The sequence below is a fragment of the Gambusia affinis genome, linkage group LG15 (assembly GCF_019740435.1).
Source record: "Gambusia affinis linkage group LG15, SWU_Gaff_1.0, whole genome shotgun sequence".
NCBI classification, from domain to species: domain Eukaryota; kingdom Metazoa; phylum Chordata; class Actinopteri; order Cyprinodontiformes; family Poeciliidae; genus Gambusia; species Gambusia affinis.
In genome coordinates, this window is record NC_057882.1 from 26,197,510 (window position 1) to 26,220,448 (window position 22,939).

At 39.4% G+C, this 22,939-nt stretch overlaps 1 protein-coding gene across 3 annotated transcripts; it reads left to right on the forward strand.

Annotated features, from left to right (window-relative positions):
- The first annotated feature begins 1,076 nt into the window (after positions 1-1,076).
- sec24a (SEC24 homolog A, COPII coat complex component) lies at positions 1,077-21,983 on the forward strand. 3 transcript variants are annotated; one of them, XM_044140787.1, is made up of 23 exons: positions 1,077-1,443; positions 4,662-5,159; positions 6,951-7,097; positions 8,841-8,903; positions 9,744-9,904; positions 10,995-11,188; positions 11,283-11,385; positions 12,061-12,187; positions 12,288-12,397; positions 13,478-13,590; positions 13,771-13,889; positions 13,969-14,024; positions 14,679-14,885; positions 15,601-15,724; positions 15,859-16,017; positions 16,590-16,763; positions 16,849-16,959; positions 17,854-18,029; positions 18,825-18,962; positions 19,039-19,143; positions 19,215-19,307; positions 20,146-20,249; positions 20,900-21,983. In XM_044140787.1, the coding sequence occupies exons 1-23, from the start codon at positions 1,383-1,385 to the stop codon at positions 21,012-21,014; spliced, it is 3,258 nt and encodes a 1,085-aa protein (XP_043996722.1). In that variant the 5' UTR covers positions 1,077-1,382; the 3' UTR covers positions 21,015-21,983. The 3 variants fall into 3 exon arrangements, with proteins under 3 accessions (XP_043996722.1, XP_043996723.1, XP_043996724.1); XM_044140788.1 differs by having other exon boundaries at positions 10,998-11,188; XM_044140789.1 differs by having other exon boundaries at positions 1,080-1,220.
- The last annotated feature ends 956 nt before the right edge of the window (positions 21,984-22,939 follow it).

Consider the following 22,939-nt stretch of genomic DNA (forward strand, 5'->3'; position numbering starts at 1 on the left):
TATATTATTTTATTTGTTTATTTGGTTAATTGTCATTATTTTTTAAAGATTATTTATAGCTCTTAAACGTCTATGAAATACATCACTTCTTGAAAAAAAAACCCTCAAAATAAACATTCTTAAAAACTGCTTTATTATAACAGTGTCTTCAGTCAGAGGCCTCTTCAGAAGTGCTGTAACACAGACAGCTACAGGAGAGCCTTCCTGTCTACAGTCATGGAGTTACATCCATCCATCCATTTTCTGTACACCCTTGTCCTTAACAGGGTCATGAGGGGTGCTGGTGCCTATCTCCAGCTAACGTTTCGGGCGAAAGGCAGGTCAGGTCGCCAGTCTGTCACAGAGACAGACAAGACAAACAACTATGCACACACACAAGGAGAATTTAGAGAGACCAATTGACAGTCATGTTTTTGGACTGTGGGAGGAAGCCAGCGAACCCGGAGAGAACCCACCATGCACAGGGAAAACATGAAAACTCCATGCAGAAAGGTCCCGGGAATCAAACCCGGGACCTTCTTGATACAAGGAAGAGTGCTACTAACTGCAGCACTGTGCAGCCCCATTGAGTTACAATAATATTTAATATCACTTTGGAATTAATAAAGTATGTTTTAATTTGATTGAATTCAAATTACATTATCTTGGCCAAGGAAATATTGTGTATTCCACAGGTTGCCATTAGTAGGTTAGATTATAATTGATTGTTTTCCACTGTACACATACTATGAGATCAAAGCCAGCTCCAAAACAGTGCAAACACTGTAAGAAACATATACAACATAAAAAATAATGTATAAATAAATATATTTACAGTTACATTTATGTATACAGTCATACACATATGACCACCACATAATTAGTGCATGTGAGAGTTCAAGGTGTAAACTGTTTTTGAGTCTTTATATATGAGGGCTATGAAGCTTCTTTGAGGTTTTGGATGAGAAGAATGTTTTGATCTAGAAAAATCTCAGCCCGTTTTGTTTCTGGTACTCTGAAAAAATCCTGTGCACAGGAGGAAATGCCACGTGTACATACTGCGCATGCCCAACCATTTTTTACGTTGATCCTGCTGGGTGATCCCAACTTCCGGTGAAGGGGGAGAAGATTTACTCTGAGTAGGCCCGTCGTTGACCAACCTGTGGGTTGTCGAACCGGGTCTTGAGTTATTAATCATGGTTTAGTGACAGTGAAACGATCGCCCAATCAACACCTTTAAAGTAAGCAGATTATTTCCGCCTCGGACTTTGCTTCTTACTGTGAGCTTTCACCGTCAGAGCCACAGGTTTGAGCGTTTACCCCGCGACGGTCATAGCTAGCCAGCTAGCTTTCAGAACAGTCACTCGAGAACCTCTAAATTAGATTCTGGTGTCTGTTTCAACATGTCAACGGCCGGGTTCAACTCCCAGAACGGGACTGGGACGGGACAGACGTACACGAACGGTGAGTAACTTTTTAACGTGCGTGAAAACGGTTCGTTTCGATGTAGCATGCGAGCTGACGCTGTTAGCTGGAGTAAGGAGACGTTTTGGACCGAGGTTACCCGTTAGCTGGCTTTACTTGGAGAGGTTGTAGCGTAAGCGTGAGCTGACAGGTTAACCCATGATTAATCTCGACCCGATACCTCATTTAAGACGACAGAAATAGTTTCTGAAGACTGAACTGAAGACTTCTAGAGCTGTAACAATTATTTTTATTATTTAGATTACATTATGAAGGTCGTGGAAAGGTTTCGGACTCAATGCGTGTCAAATGAGCAGTTAATTTAAAACCTCAATAACTTTAATGTGTTGAGGAAAGAAAGTTATTATTTAGTAAAATGTTATCATATGTTTAAAAACATTAAGATTCATATTCAAGACGCTCAGAAAGTGATTGGTTTTTCTTTAGATGAGTTTTTTTTAGCTCACCAGCCAGATTGAAGCTATTCAGAAACATCCACCTCGTCTTTCCTCTTTTCTCCAGGGAGTTTTCACCAGAATAATTTGTCAAACAGCCATGTTGCCCTCTATGTTTATTGGCTGGTTCTTTGTTGTGCAATAAGAGAATATAGAGCCAAACAGAAGCAACTTGTGTTCTGCCTTTCTCTGTACATGTGGCAGTTTGGGGATGATCCACATGATTTCTTCCAGCCTGAGACATCATCTGCTGTGCAGATTATTTACACATTTTAATCACATTCCTTAGAGATCAGAAAAAAATTGATACACACTTAGTGATTGCTTATGTAAGCATTCTACAGCTTTTATTGTTGATGCATGAAAATAACTTTTCCTTTACTGCTGACTTTATACATCTGTAGTATAAAGTTCTCCAAGACAAAAATCTCATTAATCTTTATATATCACTTTGGATTTGACACTTGCTGTCTGTTAAAAGCATCTTAAAGATGTCATGTTTGTGTACAGTATGAGATCCTGTTGGTGTTATCAGCTGCCGTATGCTGGTTTCACAACATCATAATCTTTATTCAAAACATTTCAATCAAAATTTATTACAAAATGCAATCAAATAGAAAAGTTAGATTTATTCCCACAGCCGCTGAATATTACAGCACTTAAACAGTTTGATGCACACATGAGCGAAAATACAGGACAAAGTAAAAGTTAGCAGTGGTTTGAGTGATGAGTAATTTTCAGTCATAATACATAAGTATTTATTGAAGTGAGCTTACTTAGCCTTTAGTAGATGACTTTAGACTTCAGGTTTTCACTACCGGAAACCTTTCGACTGTTTGACAGCCAGCTGATCAGCAGTGTGCAGCAACAGGTCGTTATTTTAAACTTCATTCAGTCGGAGTGAAATCTGCCTTCTTTTTTTGCTGGACAATAAAGAAGTTGCGATATATTGTTGTTTTCCATTAATATAAAGGTAATGGCATATTAACGCTCATTCTCAAATATCAATAAACTTTAAGTTCTAATGAACATTTAACTCTGGAACTGAAGTGCATTTTAAATATTCCAAATAAGTAAAAAAAAATAAATAAAAAAAAAATAAAATAAAATGAATAATTCAAAAGCACCAGACTTTTATTATCCAATTTTTGGTCGAAAGAAAATGATTAATCATTTAAATTGAAATTATTGAGATTGTTTTTAATTTATCAGGTGATTAATTTATTGATGTTGCAACAATCCTTAATGGTCCTGGTATATGTATTTGATTTCTCCAGTCGAGTTTTATGTAATTTTAAAACAGAACTTTGTCTGTCAGGACAGAAAAAGAGAAGAAAAAAAAAAGTATTGTTGGGGAATCCTGCTGTTAAATCATAAATGAATCAAAAGTTTCTTCCTGTGACTCATTTTTCCAGATTTTATTTCCAACACTTTTTATTATTCGTGACATAATTGAGCGTCTGTTATCACAGAGCGGCTGCTGAAAGAAATGTGGCAGTAAGAACGAGCCACTTGGAGTGATTCCTGGCGCAAATGAGTGACTGTGAAAATATTATTTTCATAAAATTTGTTACATTTAAATATTCATTATTTTAAAAACTGTTCTGCGTATCAGTGACAGTCCTGCAGTCAAAGTTTTCAGTAATAATAGTAAAGTAAAGGCTAGTTTATCTTTGTAAATCCATACTGCGATTTGATTTGTGTGAAATTTCTTCAGGCATTATTCTGGTCCAATATCAGAGTCCTGGATGAGAAATATGTTTGAACTTGAAGATTTAGTTCATAAATGTCCTGCAAAGAGGCATAGAAATGAGAAACTGAAGATTGTTCTTTACTTTTCTCTTGCATGTGTTGAGAGAGACTTGAACAGTAGCAAACCCCTTTTCAATTATGTTATAAATTAATAGACTGTAATCATTTTAAATGTTTCTCATCTCATTGAAAATGCTTTAGATAATGTATCTGATGAGGTTTTATATCCTGTATTTATGAAATTGACTGATTCAGTAAAATAGTTTGACTGGCTGTGGTTTCAGATCCTGCCCAATTAAAACCCAGTAAAGAGATTAGACGTTTGGCTGCAGCTCAGCGGTCAGTTGATGCATTTTTTAGCAATTCTTGAATTGAATTTAACCTCTTTGGAAGTGTTTGGAGTTGATCTGAGCGGATTGGTGCATCTAAGACACAACTTTACTCTGAGAGCTGAAACTTTAAGGCAACAGTACGTGATCAAACGTAGTGGGGCTGAAATGATTAATCTAATTAATCACAATTAATCGATCACTGAAATAATCCATCAACTAATTTAGTAATCGGTTAATCATTAACTGGAACATACAGACCTTAAAAAGACAAACGCACTCAGAGCAGCAATAAAAACCAAAACTGTACAAAAATATAAACATTTTGCATTTCTTCATCTGTATCTCTGTTCAGAACGACTCAAATAAAATTTTTATGTTCACCTGCTATAAATTCAGTAAAAAACGAATCTCTTATCAAGAACCTTCATAAGAGATTTAGTTTTGAAGAGGCTGATTTTTAGACTTTTGCTGAGGTAGAAAAGATCGGCCGATCTCCTAAAAGTATGTAAATCAGCTCCGATAAGTCGGTGCACAACTGATATTTAACAACATTGCAGACGAACAATTGGTATCAGCCGAGTATCTGAGTTGGCAGGTCAGGCTTGTTGAAGATCTGTAAACTGCAGTCGGTTTTATTTTCGTCCTAACAGTCTTCATTTATTTTTCTCCTGATCTGCAGGTCCGTCACAGAATCCCGTTGCTCTGCAGCCGCCGCCGGGGGTCGGCTACGGCATGAATCACCAGCCGGCGTACAACCCCATGCAGGCCAAAGTGTTGGGGCCCCCCGGGCCCCCTCTGTACGCTTCTGGGCCGTACCAGCCGGTTCCGCCCGGCCCGCAGTCAGGCTCCTACCCTGTGGCGCCGGCCCAGCCTCTGCTGACCCGGCCGCAGATCGGCGTTCTCCCGTCCCACACCCCCCCTCAGTCCGCCAGCCCGGTCCCAGGGCCCCGGCTGGCTCAGACCACGCCCCCAGCTCAGGCCACGCCTCCTCCTCCTGCTGTCACCTCCACCAGCTACTACACCGGCCCTCCAGCGTGGCAGTACGCTGCTCCCCGGGGCCCCGCGCCCAATCATGTGAATCCAGCTGTCGCTGCGCCGCCCCACATGTCCCACGGCTCCGCCCAGCCGCCGGGCCCAGGAGCTCCGCCCACCTCCATACACGGATACCCTCAGCCAGGTAGGATACCGCTAACTATCCTCCTTACAGTTTAATTCCAGGCATATTTGCTCTGGCTTGGTGAAACAAAGTCCAGCTGACACAGATGAGCCTGAAGTGATGAATAATCTGCTGCAGTTTCTATAAAACCAAAGCAGTTTGCAGTTAAACTGCTCCTTCAGCCTCCATCGCTGCACCATCTCTGACAGTTTCTGCAAACAACACAATGTTCTGTAAAATCTGCACTAAAGAAAATTGTGCTGATTTGTTGGTCACTTTTATATTTGAGACTCAGAGCTGATGAAGATTCAGACAAACCAGCTGCTTAAATGTTGTATGGCTGAAAAGATTAAAAGTATTAATCATGATTAATCAATTATTGAAATAATCAACTAATTTAGTAAATGATTTTTCAGAAATAGACCAAAAAGGCCATGTGCTGAACGAACACGAATATAATTATAATAATAATGTAATAATATAATTAATTAAACTGTATGGCATAACAATAATAATGCAAGAACAGATTCTCAAAGATCAATAAACTTTAAATTCTAACAAACATTTAAAACTGGAACTGGAAGACATTTTAAATATCCAAAATAAATAAACAAAACAATAAATTATGAAGTCTCTGTAAATAAAATTATTCTAATTCAAAAGAAAAGATTGAGACCAAAAAACCAAAGTGAAAAAGTTTATCATCCAGTTTTAAATAGAAAGAGAGAAAAAAAGCAATTAATCATATAAATGGAAATTGAGTTTGTTTTGTCATGAGATGAATTGATTTATTGTGACAGGCTTATTAAAGCGAATAGTTTTATCTGCTTCGCTGAGTATTATAATGATGTTTAGATTTCAGCGCTGAAAACTAAAACTGTAAATTGTAACTGTAACATGATCTGAAGAGACGCGTATCTCAGCCTGATACGTTGGAGCTGGACGTTGACCTCTGCTCCAACACACACCATGTGGGCCAGCGGCCCTCCCAGTTACACACACACACACACACACGTTCAGTCAGTCTCTGGACAAAGTCCAGATCCAACTCTGATCTGATCAGAATTAAAATCACATATTTTAAGTTTTATTTTCAGTTTCTGCTTCAGATATTTGTGATGAAAATAGGAAACAAACGGAGATGAGAAACTTCTGTTGCTCATCACAGATTGTCTCATTTCTTTCCACGGTGCATAACGTTTGCTGAGATTGTTGTGATTATTATTTGCTAAATCACATGAATCCATCAGAGGATGCAGAAAGCTGTTCAAGTTATTGGTTCTTATGTTATTAATCTGTCAGTATTTAGTTTTTATTACTTCATAGTTTCACCAAATAATGTCATTATTTTCCTCTTTGTGGAGTCCAACAAGCTGATATATTTTTTAAAGTATTGTAATAGTTACAATACTTACTTACAATACAATCGTATTGTAAGTTTTAATTGAATGAGAAATGTTTGAAGTGTTTTGCCTGTAAAATGTGTGGGATTAAAACAGAAGCGGTGCTGATGTAACTGTAAATCTGCTCTGTGTTCACTGGCTTGTAAAGAGGATTATTGGCAGTAAATGCAGCTCTAAATCTGCTTCATTGCAGGATTGTTTCAACTGGAAACTGAATCACTGGCCTTACTGTAACATCTCTACAATATATATTATTAACTCATGTTTTAATAAGCTAATGGGTGATAGTAGATTTTTTCCCCTCTAAATAAACAAGATATCTTATTTAGAAAAATGTAATAGTTTCTTTTCTCTATGGGAAAATGTCAAAGATGATCAGAAAATGTTATTAATGTTGCATTTTTTCCAGCCCCTCCACCAATGCCTCTCCATACATACCAGCCCAACAGGCCCGCCTACGGTCCTCCACCCACAGCACCACCAACCATGAAACCTGCAGCGCCCCCTGCTGGGCCCCCAGGAACCACCGGCACACCTCCACCTCCCAAAGTTGATGGTGGGTTTAGCATCCGCTTGGTTTCAATCTGCTGCTGCTGTAAAGATTTAACTTGTTAAAAATTTAATGTTTTCATTGTAAATTTTAGGAAGTAGAATATGAAGTGATCTGAAAAGTGTGGTGTGCATTTGTACTCAGGCCCAGTTTAGCCAGAGTTGGGTAGTAACTAGTTACATTTACTTGAGTAACTTTTTGGAAAAAATTTACTTTAAGGGGTATTTTTACTACACTGTACTTTTTATGTTTACCTAAATTTTATTTTGAGTAAAATTTCAGGATTTTTCGACCCACTGAATGAAAATCAAACATGGTTTTACCAGAAATCCACCAGACATAAACCCAGAGCTTAAAACCTGAAATGCTCCTCCAGGCTGGTGGAGTTTAAGGTTTTCAGTCTGTGGGACTAGAAAGTTCTGATTTAATTGGGCCGAACACTTTAAAAATATAATTTTCTTTTTACATCACAGATATGTACAGCCTTGAGTTGACCTGTCTTGTAAAGTTTTGTTAAGGTACATCAAAGTTCACAGGCGTTTGTGACGAAACTTAAAAAGTGTAAGGGGTGTGAATACTTTTAGGTCAGGAAGTTGTGATGGTTACATGATGCAGAGTAAACTGTAGACCGGACCGTTCATCTGGTTGTTGATCAGATCTGGATCCGCTCTTCGGTTTGGTGAAGCAGGTCCAGTTTGTCTCTGATTATAAATCAACAGCTCCTTCTGTCCTGACTTTGTCCGTCCCTCTTTTTGTTCCCCCTCCTCATCCTTATCGAGGCCAGCTCAGTGCTGGGGGGCTGCCAGCAGCGCCCGGCCCCCCACTGAGCCCGACACCCAGGAAGGAGATGTTGAATGTCCAGGTGTGGCCAGGTCATGAGTGTTGCTGTGTTTGCTGTTCTGTTCTGTTTGGATCCTCCAGTCATTTTCCATCCTGTGTTCTGGTGGTCAAACTTCAGCCAATTAACTTTGTTTTGTTACCAGAATGTCTTTAAATGAGCCCCCAAGTAGAAGCTTTCATTCACCTTTAGTTTCCATAGCTGTGGTCTTCATTGTTACTTTGTTTTATTGTTTTAGGGCTGCAACGGTTATTTTAGTGATCAATTATTTGGTATTTTAAAAATTGGCTCACTCTGCAGAATTGTTGTACAGTATAAGAAATGCAAATATAACAATTAAATTCCTTTAAGTAAGAAAATAAACATTTCATTATCTAAACTAGGCCTGTCCTGGATGGTAAATTTTCCCAGAAGTTACGTGATAAATGATGATATTGTTGTTTTGAAACCATTTTCAAGAATTATAATTGTAATTGGTATAATTATAATGCAAGGACAGATTCTCAAATATGGATGAACTTTACATTCTAGTGAATATTTAACACTTTAAACATTTTAAATATCCAAAATAAATAAACAAAACACAACGACAAATAAACTGCCCTTAAAAAATGTTCAGTTGAGACCAAAACACCAGACTGAAAACTTTTAACATCCAGTTTTTGTTAGAAAAAGAAAAGTGATAAATCATGTAGATGGAAATTATTGAATTATTGATTCATTACTTTGAATATGTTTTTTTTTCTTTTTTTTAGTCTGGTACTCCAACTAATGATTAATTGGTTAATAAATTAGTTGCTGATTATTCCACTAATCGATTAATCGTTGCAGCTCTGCAGCTCTTATCGCCTCGGGGTCGGAAACATTCAGGTGTCTAACAGATGAAATCCCGTCTGCTGTTTCTGTTCCAGGAGATGTGGCAGGAAACGGCCCACAGGCACCAAACAGCTACAATCACGTTGACACCAGAATGGGTACGGCTTCCTCCGACACAAACCACTTTCACATTTCACATTCGCCAAGTCACAGCAGGAAAACGTTCAGACATTTGGTTGCTTCTGTTATCTAATCTTCATTACCATCGATTAAAAATACTTAATAACTTGTTTTTACATCTTCTCTGCAGCCAATCAGCTGTTCTGTTCATTTATAAAATTATTATTTTACACGTTATAAAATAATTTAGAATTTTATGACGTGACCTGATCCTTTTTTTTCTGAAACTTAAACTTTCCCAGCAGACACGGTCCAGCATCAGATTGACGACTTAACTGAGGAACGGCTGTAGATGATGATAATAGACAGTTTAATGTGATTAATCTCTTTCCACTGCTTCTCAGGATTATACCTGTAAAAATAACAATTTTACCATAAATCATCCCAGAGATTATTGCCATAAACAACAATGTTACTTTGAGGCATTTCTCCAGTAATGGTAATAATGCAAGAATACATTCTGAAACATCAAACTTTAAATTCTCATCAGGATTTCCCCCAGAAACCAGCTGAGCCCGTTGGCAGGTGCAATGCTCAGCCTGGTGGGGGCGCTAATAAAGCCTGGTGGCCCTCCAGGCTGATGAAACTGGAAGACACTTTAAATATCTAAAATAAACAAAACAGAAACGGCAAATAAAATGAATTAGAAAGTCTCTGTAGATAAAATTATTCTTAAAAAAGGTTCAGTTGCAACCAAAACAACAGACTGAAGAGAAAAGCCATAAATCAAATGGAGATTAATTTATTTATGCTGTTAGTTGATTTTTTTGACAGCTGACTAATTCTCCTGGTCTAAATGTTTTTGTTGTTTTCCTCAGCTGGTGCAGCTCAGCCCGGCCCGCCTGGTCGACATTTGGGCCACTACCCGTCCCTCCCCCCCGGGTACCAGAACACCTCGGCGCCGCCCCCCGCCCCCCTTCACCCGGCGCTCCAAGCCGCCACGCAGCCGTACACTCAGGGACCTCAGCCGTACCAACAGGTGAGGGAACGCCGCCTCTCCGTCACAGATCGGCTCTGCTGTCAGAAAATGGAGCATTTTCAAAAACCATTTTTATTGTTTCTGTGAAATTAAAAAATGCTACGTAAATCTGGGACAGGTTGACAAATATCAATATATCAGTGACATCATTATGACTACATGTCTGAAATAGGGCAGTCTAAAGAAATATCTAATTTATTTGTAAATATCTTAAAAGGAATATTCACTCATCAAAGTCCAGATATTGCTTCAGTTTGTCATTATTTGCTTTCAAGATATCATCAATTTAATTTGCACTGGTTGAAGCTGCATACATCTATGGAAGAGGAAACAATAGTTCTGACTTTCATCTCAGAATTTACATTTTTACCCCCAAAATTCAGATTTTTCTTTTATTATTTTTCTTCTCAGAATTGACTTTTGATGTCAGATTAACTCAGTTTCTCATTTGGGGCCCCGGGGCCCCGGGCCCCCGGCCCTGCATGTTGCAGGTGTTTCCCTTCTGCCACACACCTGGATTGAATCTGTGGTGATTAACAGGCTTCTGCAGCAATCATTTGAATCAGCTGTTCTGCAACAGAGGCACATCTAAAAGGTGCAGAGCAGGGGCCCCGGGCCCCGGGGGCTGGAATTGAGAAGCTCTGGATTAAAGTCTGAATTGTGAAGGTTTTTCTCACTGACCTTGTTCCTCTTCCTAGACCTCCTCTCTAAAATACACGTACAACTTCCAAATTAAAAATAAGTTAAGATATCTAATCGGAACAGAAACCAGATAATGAAAAAATACTTCATGACGAGTCCTGATTTAATTTAGATGATCAGTAATTAATTGTAGATATTTTGAATTAAAATCTTCATGCAACTGAATGGTAAATATGACCTCATTTATAATAGGCAGAATATAATCAGAGATATCAAATATGTATTTTGTCTAGTCAAAATATTCTAGATTTTAATTAAGTAATATTTCTAGTCATAAAGTATTTTCTGTTGTCTGGAATGTAAGTGTGTTCAGGTTGATTTCTATGTTAAAACTGCTTGCCATACGAGGAACATTTGAGTTTTAGTTTATAGTTTCACCGTTTCCCAGCAGCCTGGCGGCCCCGGTCCCGGTCCGGCCCAGCTGAGCCCGTCGATGGCAGCAATGAGCCTCCAGTCCAGCACGCCGGAGGCTCTGAGAGTGGTCAACCTGCTGCAGGAGAGGAACCTGCTGCCGTCGGCGCCGGTCCCCGCCCCGACGCCCTGCCTCACCCAGGACCTGCAGAAGCTCAACTGCAGCCCAGAGTAAGTTGAGACGGACCGCATGCTGCACCTGCTGCACCTGCTGCACCTGCTGCGGTTGCACCTTCGGCTCTGATCACGCTGTTTGTTCCTCCAGGGTTTTCCGCTGCACGCTGACCAGCATCCCTCAGACCCAGTCTCTGCTGAATAAAGCCAAGCTGCCGCTGGGCCTGCTGCTGCACCCCTTCAAAGACCTCTCGGTAACTGCCCGGTCATCTCTGATGTCCACATGCTCAGTCTGGACTGGTTTCTGAGTCGTCTGGAGATGAAACTGGTTTCTCTACGTCATGGGAATGCTTTTCTGCCCATGTTTGTTTGGAAGAACAAGAGGCAGAGCATTGTTGCCAACTTCAACTTGCTGGCATTTAAAGTGGGGAAAATGTTTTGATTGTTCTTCTAACCAGCCTGAATTTAGTCACTGCACTGCAAAAACACAAATATCCTTGGAGAAAAATAACTTTTCATCCAGATAAATGAGCTGGTTTTGGTTCAATAAATCCTTAATATTCATGAAAAAAATGCACTTTGACTTTTTCTAATCACAAAACTACTGAAGCATTTTGAATTTAACTTTTACTTTATCAGATACTTTAAAATAATTAAATTGTGTTCCTCTTATTTCTTTTCAGAAGGTTTGTAAAATAAAAAAACAGTTGAAATGTGAAACAGGTGTATATTTTTTTACAAGATTAAATGTAACATGATTTTAATTAATTTAATAGGTGAGGTAAACATTACGTATTGGACTTTTAATGCTCAAACATGAATATGGATTGAATAAACTGAAAACACAAACTGTGATGTTTTCACTACTAATGATAAAACTGAACACAAAACGACTCATTTGATTTGTTTTTGTATTTCCATTAATGCAGCAGCTTCCTGTGGTGACGTCCAGCACCATAGTTCGGTGTCGGTCCTGCAGAACCTACATCAACCCGTTTGTTTCCTTTCTGGACCAGAGGAGATGGAAATGCAATTTGTGCTATCGAGTAAATGATGGTAAGAAAATGACTAGAGTCGCTTTTTTTCTGAACATTATTCTGAAAAATGTCCATTTTAATGGGAAACCTTTAATGGATCTGATGTTTTTGTGTTTTAGTCCCTGAAGAGTTTATGTATAACCCGGTCAGCAGATCATACGGCGAACCGCACAAAAGACCAGAAGTCCAGAATGCCACTATTGAGTTCATCGCTCCTTCAGAATACATGGTGAGTTCAAATCCCGTTTTACTGTTGGCGTCTGAGGAACAGTAGTTTTAATAAATCTGTTTTTGCAGAGTGTTTTGGGGCGACGATGACTGCTTAACTTGAGATAAAATAGTTTGAAAAACAGACAAAATGAGCATGAAAAGAAAGAAAATAACATGAGAAAATGATGACATAAAAATAATTAGACATGGATAAAAACTCAACAAATACAATTTCAATAATCAGATTAGAAAATCATTAAAGTCAAATCACAAAAAAGACTAATTTAATTAACTAATTCCAATATAAAATAAATGTGAGATATTTTTATAAAAAATCTACAAAACTCTTTATAAATACAAAATAATCAGATTCAGAAAAGAGGAATAATAAATAAATTTAAATAATAAACATTTTTTATTGCAACAATAACAAATGGAAGTAAAATAAAGAGATTAGGATGCTAAAATCCTAAAGACTAAGATCCAGAAAAACAGACATAAAATATCAGAAATAAATAAAATCTGGAGTTGGAGATAAAAAAATCAGATAAAATAATGGAACTAAATGCTGAGGTAGAGGAATAATAAATAAATTTAAATAATAAACATTTTTATTGCAAGCTTTTAATAACAAATGGAATTTAATGAAGTGACATCTTGACTATATAATTGGAGATTAGGATGCTAAAATCCTAAAGACTAAGATCCAGAAAAACAGACATAAAATATCAGAAATAAATAAAATCTGGAGTTGGAGATAAAAAAATCAGATAAAATAATGGAACTAAATGCTGAGGTAGAGATAAAAATATCATTAAGTGTTAAACCAATCATAAATATTTAAAGTGGAATCTGAAGCTTTTTAATAAAACAAGGGAATTTAATGAAGTGACATCTTGACTATATAATTGTATATATCTTTATATATATACACTAATTAACTAACAGGGAAATGTTTTGTCTGTTGATGCCATTTAAAAAAGAAAATTAGACGTAAACAGAATGTCTATTTTATTGAAGCTGTCAATGAATCGTATATTTATAAAATGTAACTCGTTGCTGTAGCTCCCTGTCAGTATCTCTCCTGCTCGCCCTGCAGCTGCGGCCGCCGCAGCCGGCCGTCTACCTGTTCGTCCTGGACGTGTCCCACAACGCCGTGGAGACGGGTTACCTGAGCGTCTTCTGCCAGTCGCTGCTGGACAACATCAACGCGTACGTACCGGTCAGAACGAGAGTTTACTCACAGGTTCATGGTGATTTACGCACATGGAAGCGGACGTCAGCAGGTTCACGGGTCCAATTAAATGTTTAACGTCTTCATATTTGAGACGTTTTCAAGGAAGTCTTTGATTTAAAGAGAAACTGGAGTAAAGCTTTGTTTCTGCGCCTCAGGCTTCCCGGAGACTCGCGGACCAAGGTGGGCTTCATCACCTTCGACAGCACCATCCACTTCTACAACCTGCAGGAGGGGCTTTCCCAGCCGCAGATGCTCATCGTCTCTGACATCGAAGGTGAGCCGCGTCCGGAGCGCCGCCGCTGGACGGTTTCTGCTTTTCTGCTTTTACTGAAAGGATGACGTTTGATCCACAGATATCTTTCTACCAACACCAGACAGCCTTCTAGTAAACCTTAACGAATGCAAGGAGGTAAGCGGTTTGTTTCATCCACCAGTCATGTTTTGACTAGGACTGTGCAGAAAAATAAAACCTCTATTTTTTATTACCTGGTTGATTTCTTGCTTTCTTTTTAAGGAAATGACTTTCAAAAGTGGCTTTTACTTCCTTCCTCAACAGAATATTAAATAAATTTAGTTTAATTATAAAAATAATGGTAATAAAGACATTTTCAACAGAACAGAAAGTTATTTTATGAGATGATATTTTTTTTGTTCTCCTAAAATTGCAGCGTAAAAATGGAGACGCTGATCTTAGTAATTTCATCTTAAAGTAATTTCATTTTTTTTCTCATATTAAATCAACTGTATTCTTGTAACATTTAGACTTTTTTGTTGTTATAAAAAAGAAAAATGTTACATTTTGTTGACCTGAATTCAAATCCAGATGAACAGAAGCTGTAAAACAAGATGGCCGCCCCTGGCGTGTTGACATCACACTGAAATATGGAGACCCAGAGTTTATTGGTGGAAAACAAAATCCAGATTTTCCAGAACTTAAATCTTCAATAACCAATAAAATGTGCTAAGTGGCCCAGCTTTTGTTTTGAATGACCTGCTTTGTTTTATCCAGTAACTCTGAGCACAGCTGCAGAAAACGTCACCATGTTGGCTGTTTCTTCTCCAGCTTGTGCAGGATCTGCTGAAGAGTCTGCCAAACTTATTCGAGAAGACGATGGAGACGCAGTCTGCTCTGGGCTCGGCTCTTCAGGCCGCCTTCAAGCTGCTGTCTCCCACCGGAGGGCGGATGTCCGTCTTTCAGACGCAGCTGCCCAACCTGGGCGTGGGGGCGCTGCAGTCCAGAGAGGACCCCAACCAGAGAGCGTCTGCCAAGGTACAGACTGTGGGAGACTCTGTGATGGGCGTAGTTCTGTGAACTGCTGCAGTGAGAATGTGTTGATTCTGTTAACCGTACGGATCCCTGCATGTTGTTGGTTATATCTGGAAATCTCACACATGCACCCAACGCTCCATCGTCTCCTTGAGTCAGCGTGAAAAGACGATTCTTTTCCTTCCCATCCACAGCGGCGCTGCTGCAGTCGAACCGTCGGCTAAATGAAACCTGGAGATCCAGCTGTTAATAATTCAGTGCAGCAAAGGGAAAAATAAGGCAGAAAAACTGTTGAAGAATAACTTAAAATCACTTCAACACCAAAAAACACTCAGACATTTTCCTCACAAAGAGCAGAACATTCAATCTGCAGCAGTTTATGATTTCAGGCTTGATGTTTATTTTGTGATTATTAATAATTGATCACTGTGATAGATTAGCCAAAGCTGCTATTAGCTCTTGTGTGATGTCACGTTGCTAATTGTCTATAATTGGACAAATTGTAATTATGAAAATAGATTTGCTTAATAGAAACACAACAGGTTTTTGTGCCAGGTGGTTTTTCAGCCATATTGAATTTAGTGAGTTTTCTAAAACTGAGAAACTTAAATTACTAAACGACTTTCCAGATTTTTGTGATCCGTTGGTAATTTTATAAGAAAGCATCTCAGTGGAAATTGCTGATTGGCTGGTATGTCTGTTGTGGTTTTCCTGCCAGGACGTCCAGCACTTATCCCCAGCAACAGATTTCTACAAGAAGCTGGCCCTGGACTGCTCTGGCCAGCAGGTGGCAGTCGACCTGTTTCTGCTCAGCGCTCAGTACTGCGACCTGGCGTCTCTCGGTGAGGAAACAGAACAAATCTGGCCAAAAACCAACAACCAGCGGTTTTTAAATGCAAGCATGCATTTTGCTTGAAGTGGCTGCGTTAGTCCTGAGTTTAATTTGAAACGTTTCCTGCTGCTGCCTGTTTCTCAGGATGCATATCCAGATTCTCGGCAGGGAGCGTTTATTACTACCCCTCCTATCACCATCAGCACAACCCGGCTCAGGTGGAGCGCTTCCAGAGGGATCTGAAGAGATACTTAACGCGAAAAATCGGCTTTGAGGCCGTCATGAGAATACGATGCACCAAAGGCAAGAAAACCTCCCAGCTTTTTATTTCATTCTAGACTTTTAAAATCCCTAATTTATCCTAATGGCTGAAACAATTAACTAAATTCATGGTGATTATTGAAGTCATCGTCAACTAATCAATTTATTATCTGGAGTATCCAGATAATACAGATATGTACAACATACTCAGAATAATAGTTAACTTAAAACTGTTTAAAAATTAATGCACTTTGCATTTAAGATAAAAAAAAAACTGTAAATATGTCCTCAAATTATTTGGACTTACTTATTAATCCAAAAACTAATCGACAGATTAGTTGGCTGTATTTGCATCTTCTGCTACACATGATTAAATTTTAATTATTCAGAAAAGTAGTTGAATTATTTGCTAACTAGCATCTTTTAATGCATCTTTAATATTGTGTAAAAATAGGCTTGTATGATAAATGAAAACTCTGCAGAATGTATCAGTTATTTATATGATTAATCGATTACTAATCATTAGCTGCAGCCTGATTTAATCAGTAATTTTCTGCAGTTTTCCTGCCTTGTTGCTGAATAAATAAAGCTTGTTCTTCTTCTTCTCCCTGCAGGATTGTCCATCCACACCTTCCACGGAAACTTCTTTGTGCGTTCCACGGACCTGCTGTCCCTCCCCAACGTCAACCCGGACGCCGGCTTCGCCGTCCAGATGTCCATCGAGGAAAACCTGGACGACATGCAGGTCGTCTCCTTCCAGGCTGCTCTGCTTTACACCTCCAGCAAAGGTTTGACAACAAGCTCTTATTTTGAAAGTCAAACTCCAGTTTTTTTCCTCCTGTTTTTATGAAACAAAATGTCTTCCCTTCACAGGAGAGCGGAGGATTCGGGTTCACACCATGTGCCTCCCGGTGGTCAGCTCTCTGTCGGATGTGTTTGCAGGAGCCGACGTTCAGGCCGTCACTGGGCTGCTGGCCTGCATGGGTACACACTCCTCCCAGCTTTTATCCCTCTGCTCTGAGTCCGCCACAGATATCCACTCCCTTCATGCAACAAACTGTTCAATTGTTATTGAAAACATAAAGCAGTTCTTTAAGATGGTGTTTGGCCGCCAGGGGGCGCTAGAGAGCCTCCAAGTTGGAGGGAAGTAAATTTTTAAATCTTGACATTTATACAAAACGATAAATGCATCAGGTCTTCCATCATTATTGGAAATATAAGTTAAAATAATTGATCAAAGATGCAGATAGAAGACAGAAAAAACTCTTATTGTCTGAGAAGTTTGATCCTCAAACTGGAAACGGAAAAGTTTCTGACAAGAAGAAGAAAAAAGGAGCCGTCCAGCAGTGGAGGACTCTGCTGCAAAAAAACTATTTCACATAAAATTTTTTTAATATACAAATATAACTGGTGGAAATTTATATCTAATATATTCAACATCAGATTGATAACATTTATAACGTTTACCTGATCAAATATTTCCACTGGAGAACTCATTGCAAACTAAAATCTAAAGATATGAAGCAACATTTATGCTAAATCAATATAATAATAATAATTGAATAATGAATAAACATGTAAACCTCAATGTGTCTTTACATGATTAGTTGGCTGAGTTGCGTCTCATTAGCTGTCTGTCTGTCTGTCTGTCTGTCTGTCAGATAAACAAACCGTTTAAAAACTTTTTATTTATCCAGTTATGACATCACAATTACTCACCAGATCAAACTGGGATGAGATTCACAAAGAAATAAAAATGATTTCATTAAAAAGAAATCCAGAGGAGGGAAGAGTTTAGTTGCTACCGAACTCTGAAGAAATCTCTCGAAGCTGGAGAGAGATTTCATGGAAACCACGGCTCTGTGTCTGTGTTTCCAGCTGTGGACCGCTCTGTGACGTCCAGCCTGAGCGACGCCAGAGACGCCATGACCAACGCCGCCATCGACTCGCTGTCGTCGTACCGGCAGTCTGTGCTGACCATCCAGCAGCCCGGCCTGCTGGCGCCGGCCTGCCTGCGCCTCTTCCCGCTCTACATCCTGGCTCTGCTCAAACAGGTACCGCAGCCCGCCTCTGCTTCCATCGCAGCTCTGTAGCGTTGGTACCAAAAGAACCTCCAACATTAGAAGAGGTGATTTTTATTTGTCTGGCCAGAGATGAAGTGTCGATTCGCTGCTTATCCGGCTCACCTTTACTGAAACTTTACTGATACTGTTAGATTGGAGATTAGATCCATTTTAAGTGAAACACAGAAGAACCAAGTTCCTCTGCAGCTTCTCCTGAACATTTGGTTGGGATACATCGGTCCGTATGTTTCTGTGTTCATACAAGTTTATGTATCTGTAATCTGCTTCACTTCAAGCAGCCTCAGCATGTAAAACACATCAAAACTCCCAAATTACCTCAATAAAAAGGGATTAAGGCAACTAATGAGGAAATTTAAGGGCACTAATGTTGCATAAGAGATTAATTGAACCGCCTGTCTTGACCTAAAAGCCTTTCTGCTGTGAGCCAACCTGCATTCAGCTTCTATTATCCATGAATCTGGAACAAACCTTCAGAAAACTGTGAAACAGCTGAAACACTGACTTCCTTTCCATCCAGGGTGAAACCAGCTGGCCAGAGCAGATTTAAAACATAATCAATGAAACAATCAACATTTTGATGATTTTATCTTGATGCCACTCTTCCAAATGTAATGTTTGTTCATTTGTTGACTGTTTCCTTCAGAACTTTGTAGTTTTGTGTTTTTATGATTTAAGCAGCTTGAACTGCCTGAAATCTGCTATAGAAATCAGATCTGGTTGATCTGTAATATTGATCTGTTTAGTGTTTTTGTGTGTTCCCTGCAGAAAGCCTTCAGAACCGGAACCAGCACCCGGCTGGATGAGCGAGTGTTCGCTATGTACCAGCTGAAGTACCAGCCGCTGGCGTTCGCCATGCTGATGATCCACCCGGCTCTGTACCGCGTGGACGACCTGAGCGACGAGGTGCGGCTCAGGAAGCCGGAGCCATCGTTAACCCGCTGCGTTTCTTTATTCTCACCTGCTTTCCCGTCGTCCTCAGGGAGCGCTGAACATCAGCGAGCGGACCGTCCCCCAGCCCAGAGTCCTGCAGCTGTCGGTGGAGAAGCTGAGCAGGGAGGGAGCGTTCCTCATGGATGCTGGGCTGGTACCTCACCCGAACCCTAAACGTTCCTGTTGATCCAGGTCAGAACGGTAACGCTTGTGTCTCTGATCCAGGTCATGTATCTTTGGATCGGAAGAAACTGCCACCAAAACTTCCTCTCTCAAGTCCTGGGAGTTTCCAGCTACGCTGCCGTGCCGGAGAAGCTGGTAATGAAATTTAATAATGAATCTATAATTAATAAGGACAGCGCCAGGGTTACTGCACTGCAAAAAAACAAACATCACCATGTAAATTTTTAGTTGGTAGAGAAAATATCTGGAAATACATTTAAATAAGACAAAAGTCATATTAGTCTCAGTCAGTAAATCCTTAATATTGATTTAAAAAGCTCTAGTTCCACTGGAGATTATTTTACTCAACATTTTCCATGTTGTAAATGGAATAACTAAAACTTTTTACATCAGTGTTGAGGGTTTATTGTCTTAAATCAAGTTAGTTGCTGTTAGTTTTGCACCAAGATATTTGCTCTACAAACTAAACAATAAATATCTGGTCAAGTTTTCCAGCTATTGGAAAAAGAAAAATGTAGTAAAATAATTCCTTATCTGGATGTTTTAACAGTTTAATCCTTCTCTTTTCAGAGTCTCCTTACTTTCTGTCCTCCCTTCATCTTTTCTTTTCCTTTCTTTCTGTTTTTCTGGGATCTACTGTCACTTTTCTCCTTTCACATCTCATCATTTCACTTTTCTCTGCTTTTCATTTCCTCTTTCCTTCCTTTGTTTCTGTTCATCCATGTTTTCCTCCTTTTTATTCGTTCCTTTCTTTAGTTTCTACAACACTGAAGTTGCCTGGTGTAGAAATGTTCTCTAAAACCCAGAGGCTGTTTCTGTTTTTTCATCCTGCAGCAGGACTTTTTGTCTGGCAGATTTAAATCCAAGTTAAACTGAACCGTTTCCTGTTTTAGCTGACTCACCAGACTGATGCTGTAACTCGGTTGTATCTTTTTATTGGTATTATTTAAAGGCTTGTTGCTCTCCTCTGCAGTGTTTCCTTCCAGAGCTGGACACTGCAGAGTCCCAGAGAACCAGAGCGTTGGTCAGCTGGCTCCGGGACCAGCGGCCGTTCTTCCCCTCCCTCCACATCATCAGGTGGGTTTTGTTTTAAAATCATTCAAACCAAACTACCTGTTTTTATTAGTAAAGTCTGGGACCTCTGTTGTTCAAACGGCTACAAACTCTACAGTTATTGAGCAAAACTTTGACTAGACCCAGTGCCAGTCAGACATTAAAACTTTAGTGTTTCTTTAAGTCTTTACCAGGTGAAATTAAAAATACAACTTCCATCAGTTTTAAAGATAGGAAATGGCTTTTAAATGTATAAATTTTACAAAGAATTATTATATAAAAGACTCAAAATATCAGCATTTCCACTGATATTTGGTTAGAAAATATCTTGGAGTAAATGAACGCTGGAGAAAAGATTTATAGTCTGACAAAAGATGAATCTGTTTGATGGAAAACAAAATGTCCAAAAGGGGGTAAAAACTGGACCTCCAATCCAAGTTGGCCATTATATTTTAGTTTACCACGTCCTGCTGTAGACAGTGGAATATTATAACAAGGTTAGAATAACATCAGCTGAACTTGTATTATTTTATCTCCAAACTGTAATGCTTGAATTTTATGGTATAAAAAGTATAAGAAGGAGTGGTTGTAAAATAAAAGCTTGATAATTGCACTGTGAATGTTGTTGGATAACAGCAGCAGGAATTTTCCCGTTGTGTAAATTTTCTGCTCAGGGACGAGAGCCAGCTGAAGCCTCACTTCCTGCAGAACATGATCGAAGACCGGACGGAGTCGGCTCTGTCCTACTACGAGTTCCTGCTCCACCTGCAGCAGCAGATCTCCAAATAACCAGCAGTGTGTCGGAGAAAGGCCGTGTGTGTGTGTGTGTTAGGATGTCTGTGTGTGTGTGTGTGGGGCAGAAACAGGCGGCGCTCTACACACCCTCCAGCTGCGATCCGCCATCACCTCTAGAAAACCCTGAGCGGACCGTCGGATCAGAACCTGACGGACGGAGGAACTGGACTCTGTCATTTCTGAGCCGGCAGCGGCTGAGGGCCACGTTGATCACAATGACGTTTATCGGATGAATCAGTGTTTCTTTTCCTCAGAACAATGCCGTCAGACCGAGGAGTCCATCAGATGCAGGACAGGCGCTCGCTAGTGTTTCTGTTCAAAAAGCACATTTTGTCTCCACTAACAAATCAAACTCGTCTTCATGAGTTCCTCTGCCTGGTGGGTTTAGGAGGCGGCTGAGCTTTGGCCATCTTAATGTACCTGAAGGAGAGAGTGTTTCTTTTTCCCTTTTTAAGTCGTTCTAATTGTTGAACAAAGCATAGACTCTAAACCTGGAGGCCGGTGATGCGGCCGTCTCTGCTGCCTGAATCTGCCGACTCGGCGGCGGGGAAAAGGTCCGGTCGGTCAGATCTGTCCTCCAGAAACTCGTCTGCCATCTTTTCTCTCTGGACTTTTCAGAACACCTCTGACAACTTCGCTGTTCTGTTTTTCTTTATTTTCTGACTTGTGTTTAATTTATGAGACTCCCAATCTGATTAAATTCTATAATTGCCTTGTATGGGAACTCACTTTTTATTATTAAACCTCTGTTTGAATACGGACTCTATATATGAAATATTTTAATATAATAGGATATGGGAAATCTTTAACACAGGCGTGACGAAGCCATTCTGATCTTTTAATCCTGCTTATTGATACTTGTATATTGAACAGACTGCATTATGTAAAGGAGAAGAAATGCTGATGATTTTAGTATAAATAAGTTGAAATGGATGCTAAGAAAATAAACAGTTTGGGACTTTTTACATGTAGTTTGTGTTTTAGTTGGTCAATTATGTTTATTTTGGAGTTATAAGTTCCAGGTTCATTGAAAAGGAGTTTATTTGCTACCTTAGATTATTTTGAGTTATCATAAAAATAAAATAGAAAGAGCTTTGAATTGAAAGATTTTCATGTCAAATTAAAGGGATCCTGGAAACCTTAGACTTTCAGATCACTGATTTGGGTTGAGGTCCCTGCAGAACCTGAATAAAAACATCCTGGACTTTCAGAGTAACTATGCTCTAAATAAGATGTCTGAATGTGGTGAGTAATAAAAGTACATTAAGTTTTCTGGTGAGCAGTAAATGCAGATTCATGTATTTATTTATAAACCATTTCCTGGGAATTAAGAAGCTCCTACAGACATGAGTAATCAATCACTCTTCAAGCTTTTCCAAAGGCAGTAATTCGAACATTTTCTGTTTTTGTTTATTTTGACTGTTTCAGGTATGTTTAGCTGAATTAGATTGTTTTATTATTTTATATTGGGACTCTGGGTAGGTGAATTTACCTTTTGTGAGGAGTAATGTAACACTAGCAATGGATCATCCAGCAGGTTGTGGCACTTTGGAAGATGAAAGTCTCAGTCTCTCCAAAATCAGCCATTTACTGCGGTAAAGGTAGACAACTCTTCCGAGTCTGCAGTACAGCCATTTTCTTTTAAAATGACAACTGGAGTTCAGCTCGTTTGTGAGAAAAGAATATTACAGCAGGAAAACGCCTAAAACCAGAAGAGCTGTGCGCTACATGTTTCTGTTTATCTGTGCTACCCGTAAATCTGTCCTACCTTATGGTGATGCGCATGCGCCAGGTATGTTTCTTATGCGCAGACGCCCATTCGCTGCTGTCTTCCAACTCTGTGCGCGCGCACTCGCCAGAGTTGGGAGCGACACTCCCATGCTCTTGAAACTCTCTTTGACAGTCGTGAATTTAAGAAG